This window comes from Paroedura picta, chromosome 10 (genome assembly GCF_049243985.1).
Source record: "Paroedura picta isolate Pp20150507F chromosome 10, Ppicta_v3.0, whole genome shotgun sequence".
Taxonomy (NCBI): Eukaryota; Metazoa; Chordata; class Lepidosauria; order Squamata; family Gekkonidae; genus Paroedura; species Paroedura picta.
This window is the reverse complement of record NC_135378.1, coordinates 79,433,856-79,452,001: the sequence shown is the minus strand read 5'-3', so window position 1 is coordinate 79,452,001 and position 18,146 is coordinate 79,433,856. Positions and strand designations below refer to the sequence as shown.

The window sequence follows — 18,146 nt, the reverse complement described above, 5'->3', positions numbered from 1 at the left end:
AATTACGAGACCTGGTTCCATGTAAACAAGCGTAGGATCAGGATAACTTAATTATTTTGACAATGTGTTTCGGCTGGTCCACTGTAGCATTCGTGACAAACCACGGAATTATAGAATTGGAAGGGGCCACGCATGCCTTCCTGTCCAACTCCCTGCTCAATGCAGGATCAGCCAAATGCATCCCTGATGACTGATCATCAGCCGCTGCTTGAAGACTGCCACTGAGGAGCTGTTTACCACTTCCCTAGGGCAGGGGTAGTCAACCTGTGGTCCTCCAGATGTCCATGGACTACAATTCCCATGAGCCCCTGCCAGCATTTGCTGGCAGGAGCTCATGGGAATTGTAGTCCATGAACATCTGGAGGGCCACAGGTTGACTACCCCTGCCCTAGGCCACTAATTCCACTGTTGAACTACTCTTCCTGGAAAAAGAAAAGCTGGTATCTTCCATCCTGCAATTTTTAACCATAATTGTGGGTCCTATCCTGCCAACAGGAACAGCTCCCTGTCCTCCTCCAAGTGACAGCCTTCTAAATATTTAGAATGTGCAATAATGACCTTCTGTTGGGACTTTTGGACAGAGAGCCAGTTTGGTGTAGTGGTTAGGAGTGCGGACTTCTAATCTGGCATGCCAGGTTCGATTCTGCACTCCCCCACATGCAACCAGCTGGGTGACCTTGGGCTCGCCACGGCACTGATAAAACTGTTCTGACCGGGCAGTGATATCAGCGCTCTCTCAGCCTCACCCACCCCACAGGGTGTCTGTTGTGGGGGGAAGAAGGGAAGGCGAATGTAAGCCGCTTTGAGCCTCCTTCGGGTAGGGAAAAGTGGCATATAAGAACCAACACTTCTTCTTCTTCTTCTAGTCTTGGTCCTACGTCCCTCCAGAAAAAAATAGAGCTACAGAGTAACAGAGTGCGTGTAGGTTATCTTTGTGGCAAAGATCCAAACTCACAGTGGTTTGAGGTTTAAAAGGAATAATCTTTACTGGAAAGACACAGAAGATATATCATATTGTCTAAAAGACAGCCATCATGGTGTAGCGGTTGTGGTGGCTTTGGGTCAATCGCACTTCTCTCAGAGGTTTCTCAGCCTCACCTACCTCACAGGGTGTCTGTGGTGGGGAGAGGAAGGGTAGGTGACTGTAAACTGCTTTGAAACTCTTTTTGATAAAAGCAGGGTACAAAAACTGAGCTCTTCTTCGACCTAGACATTAAAAATTAACAGAGACGTGCTTCTAAGAAAGAAAACTAGCCTGTAGCATCTAGTCTGAAACAAGCAAGCCCCAAAACACCGTCCTGAAATGCAGAATCGCCTACTGAAACCAGCAGAGAATGTTTCTGCCTGCTGTGATTCCGGTTCTTGAAGAAGCACAGCTCCGTCTTGCAGTGAACCATCAAAATGAAGTTGGTCCAGCGGCCCATCAGTATGTCTCTTGCAACATTGATTGCCTAGCCATTTATTAACGTTTCACTTCTTTGTCAGAGCTCGTCCTTAATACACGAGGCTATCAACTTGTCCATCTGGGTAGGTAAGAGGGACTAAAAAAACAATTCGTAGCCGATAATGGGGTGCACTTCATAGGCTGGATGCAATTTATTTTCTGCACGAATGCTGCGCCCAATTTTCCCTGCCCTTCTCCCTTGACCCGCAATGTGCTTCCCTCCCATCTCATTCATCCCAGGTTGCAACGGCATTTCATTTCTAACCACGGGTAAGAAGCAAAAGTCTTCTGGCTGACATTGTGCCAATTACGTCTCTGTCCCTTCCAACAAGCCTCCAGGTTATGCTATCAAAATTGATCAAGAGCTGATTTATAGGTGACATTTTCTCTTCCCTGTACTCTTTTCTTTGGCTGTCACTAAATCAGCTTGATGGCCAACCTTGTTTCTGACATGCTGTTTGTGCAGAACCGAGTTGGGGGACACTCTGGAGCACCGTGTCAAATAGCTCCGAGCATTCAGAATCAACATGGCGCTCGTGGAGCTGTCGGAGAGCCGAGCCCCGCTTGGGGGGCCAGCTGAAGACCCCAGGGGCGGGCGGGGGGGGGGGGAGGGAGAAGCTTGAGAGACTCTCGCCAGTGATAATGTGATGCCTCTGCGGGAGAATCCAGAAGTGATATCACGCCTCTCTAGGAATCACTGGGTTTACCATAGAGCAGGAGGGGCCACACTTTGGCTCTCCAGATGTCCCATGGCGATTATTAGAAAGGACCGATATAAATTCTGGAGAAAACCAGCTATTTCTGACTATTATTAGATAGCTGTGATGTGACATCTGGGTTTTCCTAGAACCGGCTTTTTCAACCAGGGTTTTGTGGAACACTGGGGGGTTCTTGACAGCCCTGGAAGGGTTTCCCGAATGGCTGGTTGTTAATTAATTTGAATTTTTTAAATTAATAAAACATTTATTGGGTGATACGAACATATATCGTCACGTTGACTCAACCCGCCTCCCAAAACAGCCGATGATTGGCCTGGAGGGTGTTGGAAGGGGAGGGGCCCCAGGTGGGCGTGTCCACAGCTATGCTTCCCAACCACAATCACGCCACTTCTGGGGTTTCTCAAAGCCTGAAGAATGTTTCAGGGGTTTCTCAACGCTAAAAAAGCTGAAAAAGGCTGTCCTAGAAGAACATGCCAGCAAGACGCAACCATTTCCTTACTACAGGACATTCCAGGAAGAAGACCCAGAGTACCTCCTTTGCTAGTTTGCTAGTGCTTTCCTCCAAGTAGCAACCCAACCTTCTTGTAGCAACCCATCCAAATACTGACTGCGTCTGAACCTGCTTAGCTCCCAAGCCCTGATGAGACTGGACAGGACTGAGTGAATCAAGCTACTCCTTCATTCAAATGCTTACCCCAACCTCGCAGTCATCTCTCATTGGTGGTAGCCAAATGAGGTGGGCGGGGACATCAGTACCTGCTCTTAAGGAGCTACACATCCAACTCCTAGTTATGGATTTATTATGTTTCTGAGCTACTGGGCTCCAGTTAGTTTTTTCCGGTGGTTGTGAACTTCAGAAGGTGATCTTGGAGCAGATGCCGCCTGTGAGCCAGCGTGGTGTAGTGGTCAAAAGTGGTAGCCTCTAATCTGAAGAACCGAGTTTGATTCCCTGCTCCTCCTCCACCTGCAGCCAGCTGGATGACCTTGGTCTAGTCCCAGTACTCTCAGAGCTCTCTCAGCCCCACCTGTCCCACAGGGTGTCTGTTGCAGGGCGAGGAAGGGAAGGCGATTGGGAGCCACTTTGAGACTCCTTTGGGTAGTAAAAAGTACAATTACGGGAGAATTCCAGGCCCCACCTGCAGGCTGATAATAAGACTTGTCTGCACTGGTGCAACTCACAGATTTGGCAACACTTTCTGAGCATTTTTTTCATGGGAGATACTAAATACCCTCTCAGCAGCCAGAAAGGTTAATGCTATGCTGGCTATGAACCACTTTCACCGTTTCTGAAGTTGTAAGAATGCTGGACTCCTAGGCAGACTCATGGAGCGACAAGAACCAAAGAGTGATGTGACAACATACTGAATTCTCAGCTCAGGCGACATTTGAACCAGGGACCATGGCTCCCAACCATAGCTGCTATGTTATATCGGCTGTCCTCTGGAGCAGAAAGGTTGAACATCAGGAGGTATGTGCTAATCAAACATGGCTGTGCACATTCCTAGAAACAGGCATTAATTAAGTAGCCAACGAGCTCACAAACTGAGCAAACCTCTATTAAGGGATTCCATCAAAAGCCTAATTGGAGAAGTCATTAAAATCTCCCGCCCCTAAAGAAACGCCTCCTTTACATCAGCCCCACCAGTATCTACATAGTATATTCCCAGGGCTAAGATCTGATTGCATGTGACTCCCAATTGTGCCCTGTAACGTCTCGCTGACAGCTGGGTGTTATTTTTTCAGAAAAATAGGCAGAGAAGGTGATAACTGCAGATGAAATAAAAAGGTAAAGGTAAAGGTATCCCCTGTGCAAGCACCGGGTCATGTCTGACCCTTGGGGTGACGCCCTCTAGCGTTTTCATGGCAGACTCAATACGGGGTGGTTTGCCAGTGCCTTCCCCAGTCATTGCCGTTTACTCCCCAGCAAGCTGGGTGCTCATTTTACCGACCTCGGAAGGATGGAAGGCTGAGTCAACCTTGAGCCAGCTGCTGGGATTGAACTCCCAGCCTCATAGGCAAACAGCTTCAGACAGCACATTTCTGCTGCCTTACCACTCTGCCCCACAAGAGGCTCCGCAGATTAAATACTGGAGACCAAAAGCTGAGGAAAAAGGCCAACTCTGGGTTAGAACGTCTGGAGATTTGGGGGGCAGGGTCTGGGAAAGGCAAGGGTGATAAGAGGAGGATGGTGACATCTGTCAGATGTTTGATTTTGGGACTCCAATCGTGCAAAAAGGGGAGCACACTCAACACACAGTCCTCCTGACACACGTGGTCACCATTTTGCAGGAATGGGACAATGTGCATATTTTCCAAGCATGTACAGCACTGGTATATGAAACTGGAACCCAGGGTGTTTGAGGGAATGCAGTCATACATCCCAAAGCTTTGTCAAGCCAGACTAGGCCCCGCCTTCACCTGTGGCCTTAAAATTCCCCACTGAGGGACGATTTCATAATTGCTAACAGAATATTAGTAGGATCTTCTGTATTTCTATTAACTCTGTATTCCAAACTCATCTGTAAGCCATTTTCAGCAGTTATTTGAAAAAAAGCTTATATATATAACTGTTATATATATATAATAAATATATATATAGCTAAATAATTTAAATTAAGAAATGAGGTTATGCAAGTACCTCTTAGCTGATGTAAGTTAAATATTATCATCATAAAAATCTACCAGGCAGAGGGTCAGCGTAAGTGAACGGTAGGGTTGAGCTCGGTTTTTTTCCGGATGTTGAAAGCTGGCTCAGCAATATGTCGAGCCAAGGACATTAATGAAGATGGAGAATTCTCCAGCAAGCCAGAAATTAGATTCAGCACATTATTTTTCAGGACTTGACCAGAACTTCCCCATAATCCTTCAAAAGAAGAATCCCCACATATTAAGGCTGGGTTTGATTGTTTCCCCCCATATCACACTTTTTCCCGAAGCACAAGTGAGTCTTGAATTGCTTTTCTACTCTGTGTGTGTGTGTGTGTAGTAGCCTGCCAGGTGCTGGTATCAGGTGCAGTAGTCTGTCAGGTGCAGTATCCTTTACAGTTCCAAATAAAGTAAGCCAAGAGAGATTACAAGGTTCAAAGTCATTCCTATCCAAAGTTCAGAATTCCAGAAATCAGTCAAGCATGATAGTCTGGTCCAAAAAGTCACAGTTTCCAGCATTCAGGCAAGAAGGCGTCGGCATGTTAGTATCTATAGTTTACATTGCATCCATGTCCCACATCATCTTTCAGGAGGTTTAATAGCTAAACACCAGCTGTTCAGGCTCAGTCCTACAATGACTCATCATCACTCTCAGCAGGTAACTGACATCTAGCCAGGAAGCAAGCACTTTTCCTCACCTCCTCAGCTTGTTTATTGGCTACTGCTGCCTCTGAGCTAGCCACACAGGGCCCTTGCTCCTCTGAGGAGTCTTCAACATTGCTGCATCTTAGCTGACACACAACATAGACGCACATCCATCCATCCATCCTGGAAGGAAAAAATAAATGTCCCAGGCAGCTCCAACATGGCAGAGCTACCTGGGGCATTTTTTGTTTCTTTGTTTTAAGAAAGTGGCATTGTATTTCAATGCAAAAAAAAAAAAAAGCAAAAAAAGGGGGGCCACATCACTCCGCAGCACAGTGGAGCCCCTGCCCTGGATGCTGTGCAGAAGCACACACCCAGGGTGGACTGGGTGCAGTAGGCCAAATGTTCCCCTGTGCGGAGCGGGGAAGAGGCAGAAGAACCTGCCCCAAACCAAAAACCGGACAGTGGCTCTTCTTGCACAACACTTCTTGCGTGGTAAAGGTCAGGGAGGAACAACCTCGACCTAGGCCTTCCCTTTTCATTGTCAACCCTCTTCTTTATCATCACGTCTAGTTCTGAGACCACATGTGAGGAAACGGCCTGTGCAAAATGAGCCTCCCCATCCCAATGCATTCTGGGTAGGAAGTCCTCCTTCTGCAGGGGCAACTCAATTTATCCTCACAAAGTAGTGTCTCTTTTTTCCCCTGTTTTCTATGTATTGATTTGTTTTAAGCCATTTATTCCCTGCCTCTCCGAAGCTCAAGGTGTCTTCCCACAAAATTAAAACAAAACAAGCTCAAAGACCATAATCAATAAACGCAATAAAGTCAAGAAGAGTGGCAGCGGCGAAGGGCCGCGAGGGCCCTCAAGAACGGGCAGGCCGTACATCCTGTCAAAAACCTACCTCAGGGAGAGCTGGTTGTTTCATGCCTTCAGGAGTAACAGCCTTACTCCATCAAACAATAAATGTAGATGATAACTGGCCATATATGGGGTCCAAATGTCGCCTCAGCTGAGAATTTTATACGTGACCGTACATGGGGAGAATTGTATGGCTGCCAATCCCCTGGTGGTGCCTGGATGTCTCCCACTATTACAATTGAACTTCAGATGACCATTATCCATTTCCCTAGAGAAAATAGCTACCCTAGAGCAGGGGTAGTCGACCTGTGGTCCTCCAGATGTTCATGGACTACAATTCCCATTAGTCCCTGCCAGAAAATTCAAGCAGTGGTGGGAGCCAAAGACTGGCTGAGGGAGACTGTCCGCCACAGAGCATAAACAATTTGGCTCATGGTGTTTCAAGACACAAAAATGGTCTCCACCTAGTGGCACTCTAGGAATTTCCCTTACTCCTATAGCAAAGACCACAGAGAATAGGGGAGGCAGACCAGAGCATCACCCAGTAGTGACATCACCCTCCCCAAACTCCATCCTACTCAGGCACCATCCCTGAGCCTCCAAGGGAAGGTGGGGTATAAATCAATCAAACAGTCAAATTCCTTGGTATTTGTTGAGGCAGGTTTGGAATTCTTAACAACAAGGAAGTCCAACCATATTGAAATCCTAGCTCACAAACATTCCAGTTCATGGGGGCAGGGGGATAAATCGGAACTGCTGTGAAGATTCAAGGGGGTGGCAGGTGACAGTGGATGAGCGAGAGGGTTGGGAGTGTCCTGCATGGTGCAGGGGGTTGGACTAGATGACCCAGGAGGTACTTTCCAACTCTGTGATTCTATGATGGCCAAGGGATCCAACTCTACAATCAGGTCTCTCTCTCTCTCTCTCTCTCGTTTCTCTTCATAAATAAAACTATTTTTATTTTTTAAGCAGCTTGGTGCTCAGCCCTCTCTGCATATTCAAACTCTGCCAACACTGCAGTGGTTTTTTTCCCCGTTCCCTTCTTTGAAACTGCTTGTGTTTTGACAGCAGCAATAATGCTTATGTTGGCTTAGTCCATTCACTGGACTATTCACATTCACATTCAGTAAGTTTATATTTCACAGAAAAAGCATTCCAATTTCAACAATGGGGTTTCTCATGTAATAGATTGTATCAGCCTGATATACGTCTCCGTTTATAACCCCTGAATTAGGTACAAAAAAGAAGGTACATTTTAGAAAGCGTCTAAAGACTGTTTGATCGGTATTTTCTTATACCGGATAAGATTTTGACCTGTTCAAGAATTGGTAAGTAATTTTTCTTCCAACACTAGGGGGGAAAAACCATTAAAGCAGCTTCAAATTCTCTCAACTGGGGATTTGAAAGAAATAGATTGAGCGTTTCTTCCAGATAAAAGTAAGTATTTTAGAGGAAACTAGTTAATTAGATTTAAAAGGCCAGATGACTAAATAAACATTTGTTTTGCCTGAGAAAAATCTGAAGCAAACAGGTCTAGCCAGCTGGCAGGGACTCATGGGGATTGTAGTCCATGGACATCTGGAGGGCTGCAGTTTGACTACCCCTTTAATACAGTTCCTCATGTTGTGGTGACCCCCAACCATAAAATTATGCAAGTGTTCTTTCACAGAAATTAATCCTAAACTGGCCAATGGCATGAAGATCCATGGTTCATGATTGTATCTAAATTGGTTTTTTCTCTGGGGTTTCTCAATTTAGCTCTGCCTCTTGTCCCACCACGCCAATCTCGCTCTTTTCTGCTGCTCCAGACAGACGAACGCTCAATCTCGTTCTACCCCGCAAGGCTGTTGTATGGATGGCAACCCCCCAGCCAAGCTGCTTGCTCTGCTGCGAGCCCTGTGAAAGGGTCGTCCGACCCCCAAAGGGGTCCCAACCCCCCAGGTTGAGAACCACTGCTCTAGAGCCACTGCTGTGTCCGATGGAATTGATCTCTGCAGTCAAGAGACCCGTTGTAATTTCAGGAGCTCTCCGGGACCCATCCAGAAGTGGGTAACCTCACAGCCTCCTGCCTGACCTTTCAGGGCTCCATTGTCAGCTGGCATTTCCAGTTTTAGCGCCTGTTACTCAAATTGTCATCTGAAACCTAAGAAGGGAAGAAATGTTGAACCTCAGCAGGGATTGGCAGTGTAAAAATTCATTTTATGGGCATCAGCAAACGCTAATCCATCTCATTCCCTTGGCAAACCTCCTTTCTGAGATGATGTCGGAGGAGGGGGGGGCTCAAGGTGCAAAGCAACAGATGAAAGCGAGAGAGGATTGTTGTCCCAAGAGGGACTTCCTTGAAGACCTGGAAGCTTGCGATGCAATCTGACCCATCCTTTTGCTCACACATCTCCTCCTACTGCCAAGGTAATTAAAACATATTTAACTTTCCGGCAGAGTCGGTTGCCAAATTAATATTTGCGTATAATGATCATAGCGTTGGAAGGGACCGACAGGCTGTCTCTGGCACCATATGCTCCTGCAATTGTCAGAGGAGATATGATGCTGTTGAACTGCTAAAATCTGAGCAGGTTATTTAGGACTGCAGATTGCGTGAGAGCCCAGCCCGCCCGCCCAAATCACTGACATGCTAATTTAATCAGAATTCTTTCTGCTGCCCTTACCATTGCTGGGGGTGACTTTGTATGATCCCCTCAGCAATATCTTGAGTTGGCCATCCCCATCTAGCAAGACTTGGACACTGATGGGGGCAGAGAGTGTAAGACACCCCAAGCCTATAGGGAAGGGGGATGGAACATGGGGGGTTTTTTGGGGGGGGAACCTCAGAGGGTTTGCGGAGAGACCTCAACAAAGCAGCCATTTTATCCAAGTAAATTAGATAGACTGTTGTTGTTGTCAGGTGCGAAGTCGTGTCCGACCCATCGCGACCCCATGGACAATGATCCTCCAGGCCTTCCTGTTCTCTAGTTTGCTTGATGTCCTCTAGATCAGGGGTAATCAAACTGCGGCCCTCCAGATGTCCATGGATTACAATTCCCAGGAGCCCCTGCCAGCGAATGCTGGCAGGGGCTTCTGGGAATTGTAGTCCATGGACATCTGGAGGGCCGCAGTTTGACTAACCCTGCTCTAGATAGACTGCTGGTGGCCAAACAGTGGCTCTCCAGATGTTCATGGACTACAATTCCCATGAGCCCCTGCCAGCACATGCTGGCAGGGGCTCATGGGAGATGTAGTCCATAGACATCTAGAGAGCCACAGGTTGGCCACCCCTGGTTTAGAGTATCTGGGAGCCTCAGGTTTGAATCCCCACTCTGGTAAGGATGCTCTGATCTTCAAAATTGGACACACCATTCCTTGGTTAATTACAAACCATCTCTTCTTCCTGCCTCTGAATTTTCAGTTTTGCACACCTCTCTCCGAAAACCCGCGTGGTTTGGGGGAAACCCAAAGGCATGTCTGAAACATCAAGCAAACCACATGGAGATACAAAGGCCGCTTTCATTGAACACAGAAAAGCGACCCCATGTGAAGGAGGTATCAAATGGAATGAGAGTCCGCGGCTAATTTGCTATCTGTTCTTCTTTGAGTACCAAATGCTCCCGACGCTCTCTTAACAAATGCTGAAATCCCGAGGCTGGAGGATACAGAAGCTGCCAAAAGAGCCAGCTAATTTTAGCCCCTGCCAGGAGCTGATAGGCCGGGGCTGTGTTTTGATGGGTCTTTTCGGTGGCAGCGTGGTCCTTTCAGAGATCAGAAACTTGGCAGCAAGGAGGGGAGGGGGGGGTTCACCTCAATATATTTTGAAGTGAAGGGATACTATTTTTTTTTTCAAAATAGTCCTTTCTCCAACAAATATCCTATGAAGATTTAAAAACAAATCAGGCCTTTAATTATTTTTATTTAGATATTTATACCCCACTTTGCTCCACAATGAAGACATAAAGTGACTTACAAACTCTCTTTCGCCTCTATTTTCTCCTCACAACAACCAGTCTATGAGGTAGGTGAGAAAGAGAGAGGGACATTAGGGCTGCTAACCTCCAGGTGGTACCTGGAAAACTCCCAAAATTACAGACTACAGAAGTCATTTCCCGTGGACAAGATGGCTACTTTGCACACCAGACTCTATGGCATTATGCCCCACTTAAGTCTTGCATCTTCTCAAACTCTGCCCCTCTTCAGGCTGTGCCCTAAATGCCCAAGAATTCCCCAACGTAGTGTTGGCTTTCCCAATGACTGCCCCCAAATCCCCTAGCAAGCTCTCCTAGCAGAATGGAGTTTCCAGCTTGGTTGTCCCGGAGCCTAGTTCAACACTAGAACTGCTATATGACACTACTGCTTTTCAGCAACTCTCCTCAGCTACCCCCCCCCCCTCCCCGCCCCATTGCTGAACTACCAAAACAAAAAGCAGCAGCAGAGAAGGCAACACAGTCCATTCCCTCAAAGTCATGTTTCATTGGCCCGGCCCCATTCAATGCCCACCAAGGTTTTGCCCCCAAACTTGGTTTTGGTGCCAGAAACATGGGAAAACTCCCAAAGCAGAAAGGTTGGAGCCACATCCTGGATCATTGACAAACTGATCACGACTCAGAGGACTTGACTGGATTAGATGCAAGAGACCCAGTCTCTCTCCGTGTCCTCACCCCAATCTGAACTGGGGCAGCGGTCAGGAGAGTCTTTAACCTCCCCCGTGCAATTTCCCCTGCTGCCAATCGGTTAGCTTCGAATCGGATACGGAAGAAAGACAAATCATCTGCTCCGCCAAGGCTAGCGGAAAGCAGCAGCTGTTCCCCAAGTGGTTATCTGGAATGGCACAAGGAGGGCAAAGGGTTAACTCGCATTGCTGTGGGACCCCCAGTTCAAATCCTGCTTGGGAGCTGATCTTACAGGAAACTAAGGAAGAAGGAGAAGGAGAAGGAGAAGGAGAAGGAGAAGGAGAAGGAGAAGGAGAAGGAGAAGGAGAAGGAGAAGGAGAAGGAGAAGGAGAAGGAGAAGGAGAAGAAGAGTTGGTTCTTATATGCCGCTTTTCTCCACCCAAAGGAGTCTCAAAGCGGCTTACTGAGAGCCAAAAGAGAGCTACTCTGGGCCATCCAGGGATCCACATAACGTATAGCAGGGCTAGTCAACCTGTGGTCCTCCAGATGTCCATGGACTACAATTCCCATGAGCCCCTGCCAGCAAATGCTGGCAGGGGCTCATGGGAATTGTAGTCCATGGACATCTGGAGGACCACAGGTTGACTACCCCTGACGTATAGCAATCGAAACCAAAAACATCACGGGATTGGCCAACGATGAGATGGGGAGAGGCCTTGAATGGGCGTGTCCACAGCTCTGCTTCCCAACCATATTCTGCATCGTCGTGTCACTTTGGGGCTTTCTCAAAGCCTGAAGAATGTTTCAGGGTTATCTCAACGGTAAAAAAAAAGTTGAGAATGGCTGGTTCAGGGAGTCTTCTAGGCAGGGTGTGTGCTCTTTGGGCGCCATTTTCTCTCACTGAAGTGGCCCCAGAAACTGTTCTTTGCCACATTGGGGAAATTTACAGAGAGGCTGATCAGCAAAGAAGCACAAAGAAAAAGGCTTCAGTCGTCAGTCCCCGGATGCCACGGTCCCCATCGGGCACATCTGGGGATTCATTTCCAGGCAAACAATTGGCAGGGGGGGTCTGGTTGACTGGACCCGAGGGCTGCATAACTCTTCCACTGGCCCTCAGAGAGGAATGGGAGACCTGCTTGATGCTCCGGGTGAATTTAAAGGGCCTCGGGAAAGATAACCCAGAATCCCCTGTGGTACAGAGTGGTAATGGCGTCTCCGTGGGATGAGGCAATGTGGGAAATATTCCCTGGGGCAGACCGCATGGAAGCTGCTAGCTCAAACCTCAAGCACAGAAAAGACTGAACTACATGTTGTGTTTTTAATGAGTTGGGTCTAGGCCTGGACGAATAAATAAGTAAATTCTATTTCTATATGCTGCCCTTCCCTGTCGGGCTCAGGTTAAAACATCCAACAGTCTGATAAATTAATAAATAAACAGGTCAACTGTTAAAACTATTTTTAAAATGCCTCTTATTCAATATGTACTCCTATGGGGAGGAGCAACAGTTGTTGTAGGGTTTTTTGGTTAGCTGGGGCGAATGGATTCTCAGGGAGGTTGGGCCTGACTCTTCGATCTTATTTCCATGGCCTCCAGGATAGGCCAGGTGGAACAGCCCAGTCCTACAGGCCCCGCAGAACTCTTTTCAATCCCGTAGGGCCCTGGACTCATTACATGGAGCATCCCACCAGCCTGTGGCCAGAGCCAAAGATGCTTCTGCTTCCTCTCCATGCTGAATTAAACCCCCCCCCCCCAGCTGTTTCAGCTAGGAAAATGGCAGGGAGGAGGGCAGGAGTTCGCCCTCCCCCCCAGGGGTGGCCAACCTGTGGCTCTCCATATGTCTGTGAACTACAATTACCATAAGCCACTGCCGACTGGCCTGTCTGGCAGGGGTTCATGGGAACTGCAATACACGGACATTGCCCCCCCCCTCCAGACGGAAAGGTCAACCTACCGAGGGCTTGTCCAAGTTGTTTGTTGAAATGCCGTTCTAGCTGACATGTTATTGTTATTTGTTATATTAAAATCTGTGATACTGTTATATTGACATTGTTCTATGTAAATGTTCTATATGTCTTCTGTAAACCTCCCAGAGCCGTAGGGAAGGACGGTATAAAAATCTAAATGAATCTGGAGAACCAGTTTGGCCACCCCTGCTTTATGCCATGGTTAAGCGCCAACTTGGACACCTTTCAAAAGCTGTTTCCCACGGCTGCCATGCTGCCACAGGGGAAAGCACATCGAGTCCAGGTCACCCAGACACGGCCCATTAATACACATTGTTGTGCAGGGGGCTGGACTAGATGACCCAGGAGGACCCAACTCTATCATTCTATTATTCTATGATTCTATGATTCTTCTATAGAACATAGCCCCTATTATCCCTGGGGCACTAGGACCAGCGTGAACTATTTTCCCCCATCCCCTTTGCATTTCCAACACGAGGCTTCAAACTACATTTGTAAGAAAGCTACATCTGCACTGTTTGCACGAGAAATTCGCCGCATGAATCCTTAACTGCACGCCCTTCTCATTGATCTGCAAATACCTAACAGGTTAGCATCACCCAGATTCATCAGGGGCAGTCACCCAACAACCTGCCCATCTTACACAGTGGGCCTCCCCCCCTTCCCCTTCCTGCTTCAGCCTCCCCACCCCCCAACCCCAACATCTTGTTCCTGGGGGTCAACAGACAGGAAACTAGGGTTCTGCAGTAGGAGGGGGCGATGAGCCCATAAGTCTTCGGAAGTACCTGGCTGATGAAATACCACGACTTATAATTATATTCCAACTTTCCTCCATGAATTTGGGGGGGGGGGGCTGGAGGATTTCCTCTCTTCGGTACAGCAAGGTAAGGTAAATTGCTAGGGGGTGGGGGGAGAGAGATTGATTCAAGTCAACCCACATTGACAAAGGATGGAGCAGGCATTTGAACTTGAGGCCAAAACTAGCACTTTATTCACCAAACCACATTGGGCGTATCTTGAACTCGAGGCCCTCCTTCCCCATTTGGGGCTAAGTGCAGAATTCTCCATCCCTAGATTTCAGACCTACAACACTGACCGCTTAGGTAAAGCCTAAGGAAACAGATTGTTCCTTTTCCCCCTACGGCTGCTGCCTTTGTGTGTGTGTGTGTGTGTGTGTGTGTGTGTGTGTGTGTGTGTGTGTGTGTGTGCTGGCATTCTCACTCGAGGAGACCTTCCTTGCCAGCTTTCTGGCTTGCTTCTCATCCTTAAACGCAATCCCCGGAAGCTCTGCCAAAGCAGACTGGGCACAGGTGCCTCATTCACGAAACTCCCTTCCCGCGGCCAATGCTTAACAAGCATCTTTGCCAGGGAAGACATCCTCGCACCCTTCTCCAGTCCTGCCAGAGCGAACCCTCTCCTTGCAATCCCAGTCCAGGCTTTGACACACACACCCCATAGACAGAGTTGCCCTAAAGGTAAAGGTAAAAGTATCCCCTGTGCAAGCACAGAGTCATGCCTGACCCTTGGGGTGACGCCCTCTAGCGTTTTCATGGCAGACTCAATACGGGGTGGTTTGCCAGTGCCTTCCCCAGTCATTACCGTTTACCCCCCAGCAAGCTGGGTACTCATTTTACCGACCTCGGAAGGATGGAAGGCTGAGTCAACCTTGAGCCGGCTGCTGGAATTGAACTCCCAGCCTCATGGGCAAAGCTTTCAGACGGCTGCCTTACCACTCTGCGCCACAAGAGGCTCATAAGAGTTGCCCTCCAGATCCTAAACCAGTCACGACTCCCTTCAGAGAACCGCCGGACAGACGTCCAAAACCAAGAACCTCTCCCCAGAAGAAGAAATGCCCTTGCAGGCTTTCCACTAGCGACAGGATGGGTTGAATCCCCGAAAGAGCTGCCTAGGTAACACCTGTATGCTGCAAAAAGCCATGGATTTTCCAACAAGTACTGCAAAGTCCAGAGCCCACTGCTAAAGCCCTGCTGGTGGACAGCTACGGTGCTGGTCTATGGCATGGAAAGCAAGCAACCCTTCTGGGTTTGAGAACCACAGGTGGGGAGACGGCTGGAGAGATTCCCCTCCCTCTTCCTGCCCTGCCCTGCCCATGAGATGGCTTCCTGACCTAGGATGACAGAGCAGCTTCCTGAAGGCATTCGAAGGCTACACCAGACCCGACCAGGTCTTCTCCGGTCCTCCCCTCTCCTCCCCGACGCGCAAGCCAAGGCACATGAGCACATGAGCCACGAAGCCCTTGGCACTTACCTCGAACATCGGGGAGTGTCTCTTGCGTGGCAATGTGCAGCCCAGGAGCTCTGAAAGAAACTTTGCCATATACAAGCAGGGAGGAAGTCCTCTTGCCGAGGGATCTTGCTGCCACGGTGCCAGCTTAAATATATATATATATATGTATCTCCTGTGAAGCTCAGCGGAGAGGCTGTTCTTTATGATTAAGCTATGGCTGTTCCTTCCGAGAGGGAAGCTCCTTTACCCGATCTCATCCCGCCCAGGCATTCTGCAAGGGAGGCGAGGAGCGGCCGGCAGGGCAGGCGGTTCTGAAAGAAGGGTAAGAAAGGAATCAGTCCCCGGCACAGGGGCTTGGGGCTAAGCGATGCTTGCTTCTCCGCCGTGTTCCCAATGAATGTCACTGGTACCCCTGTGAAAGGGAAGGGGCCCTGCAAGGGGGAGGCGAGAGGGACAACATTGCAGAGCACCAAGGCCAGCCAGAGGAGGGGAAGCCGGCGCATGCAGCAAAGGCGCAGGGCAAATCCACTCTGCGTCCTGGTTTTCCCGGAACCAGGGCAGCGGAATCTCAGCCGTGCCAAGTTTCTGTGGAAAGGAGAGGGCTGAAATCACACCCAAGGTTCACAAGAGCAAATGCCCCTAGATTGCCACACGGCGAAAGGCAATGTTGAGATCACAGTGCGTAGAATTGTCTTCTTCGTGAGCACAACTCTTTCCAGAGTCCCACGCTGATGTGTTGCTTGGACCTGGATCGCCCAGGCTAGCCTGGTTCTGACAGATCTCTGAAGCTATGCAGGGTCAGCCCTGGTGAAGGAGAAGGAGAAGGAGAAGGAGAAGGAGAAGGAGAAGGAGAAGGAGAAGGAGAAGGAGAAGGAGAAGGAGAAGGAGAAGGAGAAGGAGAAGGAGAGATGGAGGTATTTGTACCCTGCTTTCTACTACCCAAAGGAGTCTCAAATTGGCTTATAATCGCCAACCCTTCCTTTCCCCGCAACAGACACCCTGTGAGGTCAGTGAGCTCTGAGAGAACTGAGACTGGTCCAAGGTCACCCAGAGAAAAGGGGGTGCAGGTATCTCCTTAAATAAAAGAGCCTGAATAAAATGAAAGAGCTTACATGGGCTTCCCCTTCTTCAAGTTCATCTTTGGAATGACCCTGTGGAGATGTGACTGGTCCAAGCACACACATATACGGATGCCAGCCTTCAGGTGGGACCCGGAGATCCCCTGTTTTTACAGCTCACGGAGATCAGTTTCCCTGGAGACAGTGGATGCTTTGGAGGGTGGCTTATAGGGCATAGTATCCAACTGAGGCCTCTGTCATACCCCAAGGTCCTGCCCCAAAACACCAGGAGTCTCCCAGACTGGATTTGGAAACCCTTCCCCCTCCCCATCCCCTGCCAGAGGCTATGGGGGAACTGGCAACCCTATCACACAGTGAGTTTCTTGACAAGAGAAGAATTTAACCCTTGTTCTCCCCGGGCTTCCTTCAACACTCTCACTCCTACGCGGAGTGGGATGAGAACTTCAGACAGGAAGGCAAAACTACAATAGAACTTTTCATACGCTCTTTTCTCCCCACCACCACCCAACGTACACAGTAAATGAATAACAGTTACTCTTTATTTAGAAGACTTGCATCCCTTTTTTTGTGAGGGAGGATTGTAGTCCAAGGAGAGCCACAGTTTGGCCACGCCTGCTTTTTTAAAAAAAATCTGAAAAAGAGTCCACGATCTGCCAAGAAGGGGTCTCCACATAGAGCCAAAATTCATTTAGCTCCTGTTCAAAACCCAGGCATTTCACCTTGACAGTCAGCCTACAAATTTCATGGCGAGTCTGACAGAAGAGCCTCTTTTGCTTTGTCGGCCTGTTTCTCGGAGCAGAGGGAGAATATCGACAGAGTCATAAATTTCGGGGCTTATAGAAAGAGAAACCACGAGGCCAGAAGCCATGTCACACATGCCGCTGTGAGGGAAATACAGTTTGCTGAGTCAGTTTTCTTCCATGGAGCTGGGGCAGGGGGGCGTGAAGGGGAGGAGATGAGTCCTTCCTTAGGAGACTGTAAAGGAGGAAGAGAGAACGCAGCTCATCCACGACCAGCAGTGGGAAGCAAGACCTTCAACCCAACGTATGGGAGAGCCTTTGAGAGGCCCTGAATCTCAGCCAGCTTGGTGTAGAGGCATAAGAGCGGCGGCTTCTAAACTGGTGAGCTGGGTTTGATTCCCCGCTCCTCCACGTGCAGCCATTATGAGAAGACAAAAGTCATTGGAAGAGACAGTAATGCTACGAAAAGCTGAGATGGATGGACTCAACTGAGGAAGCTCTCCATTTGCAAGTCCTGAGCGAGGCTGTGATAGGACGTTGTGGAGATCATTAATTCATAGGGTTGCCGTAAGTCAGAAGCAACTAGATGACACTTAACACACACACACACAGGGGTATAAAGTGGTAGAATGTGCCATTTTGGACTGTAGTAGTGCTTTTCATCTTACCGGTGATCAGCTGGACAGCTCCTTCTACTGGATGCTTTAGGTTGATCCTGCATTGAGCAAGGGGTTGGACTAGATGGCCTGTATGGCTCTTCCAACTCTGATTCTGTAAGCAGCAGCTGGACAGATACTTCTCCTGGATGCTTTAGGCTGATCCTGCATTGAGCAGGGGGATGGACTAGATGACCTGTATGGCCCCTTAAATGGTGGCTGGACAGATCAATGTAAAAATGTTGAGAAAGGCCATCCTAGAGAGCTGAGGAAAACAGATCTACATGGTAAGCGATAGTTACAAGTGCTGTAAGTGGGACTAGTGGTTTACACGATATACAAAAAGTGTCATATACAGAAATCAGTCCACAGGCCTATCTGTCTCTGAACTGTCTCATGCGTGAGGGCGGAAGCGCTCCGGAGTCACAAGCAGAAATGGTCTTTCCCAACAACCGTTAGTTGTTCCTGTAACTGAGAACTGAACTTGGGACTTTCTGCGCCATGTTCATATGCGCTACCAGTAAGCGATGGCCACCTCTGTCCAAA

General features: G+C 48.6%; 1 protein-coding gene across 2 annotated transcripts in view; it reads right to left on the bottom strand.

The window, feature by feature from the left end:
* The window catches only part of RASGEF1B (RasGEF domain family member 1B), a 178,755-nt gene extending 163,269 nt beyond the window's left edge, over window positions 1-15,486 (bottom strand). For both annotated transcript variants that reach the window (XM_077301071.1, XM_077301072.1), the window contains exon 1: window positions 15,147-15,486. In XM_077301071.1, the coding sequence (XP_077157186.1) occupies window positions 15,147-15,215 (69 nt within the window). In that variant the 5' untranslated portion in view covers window positions 15,216-15,486. The remainder of the gene's footprint in view (window positions 1-15,146) is intronic.
* Between the last annotated feature and the right edge of the window lie 2,660 nt (window positions 15,487-18,146).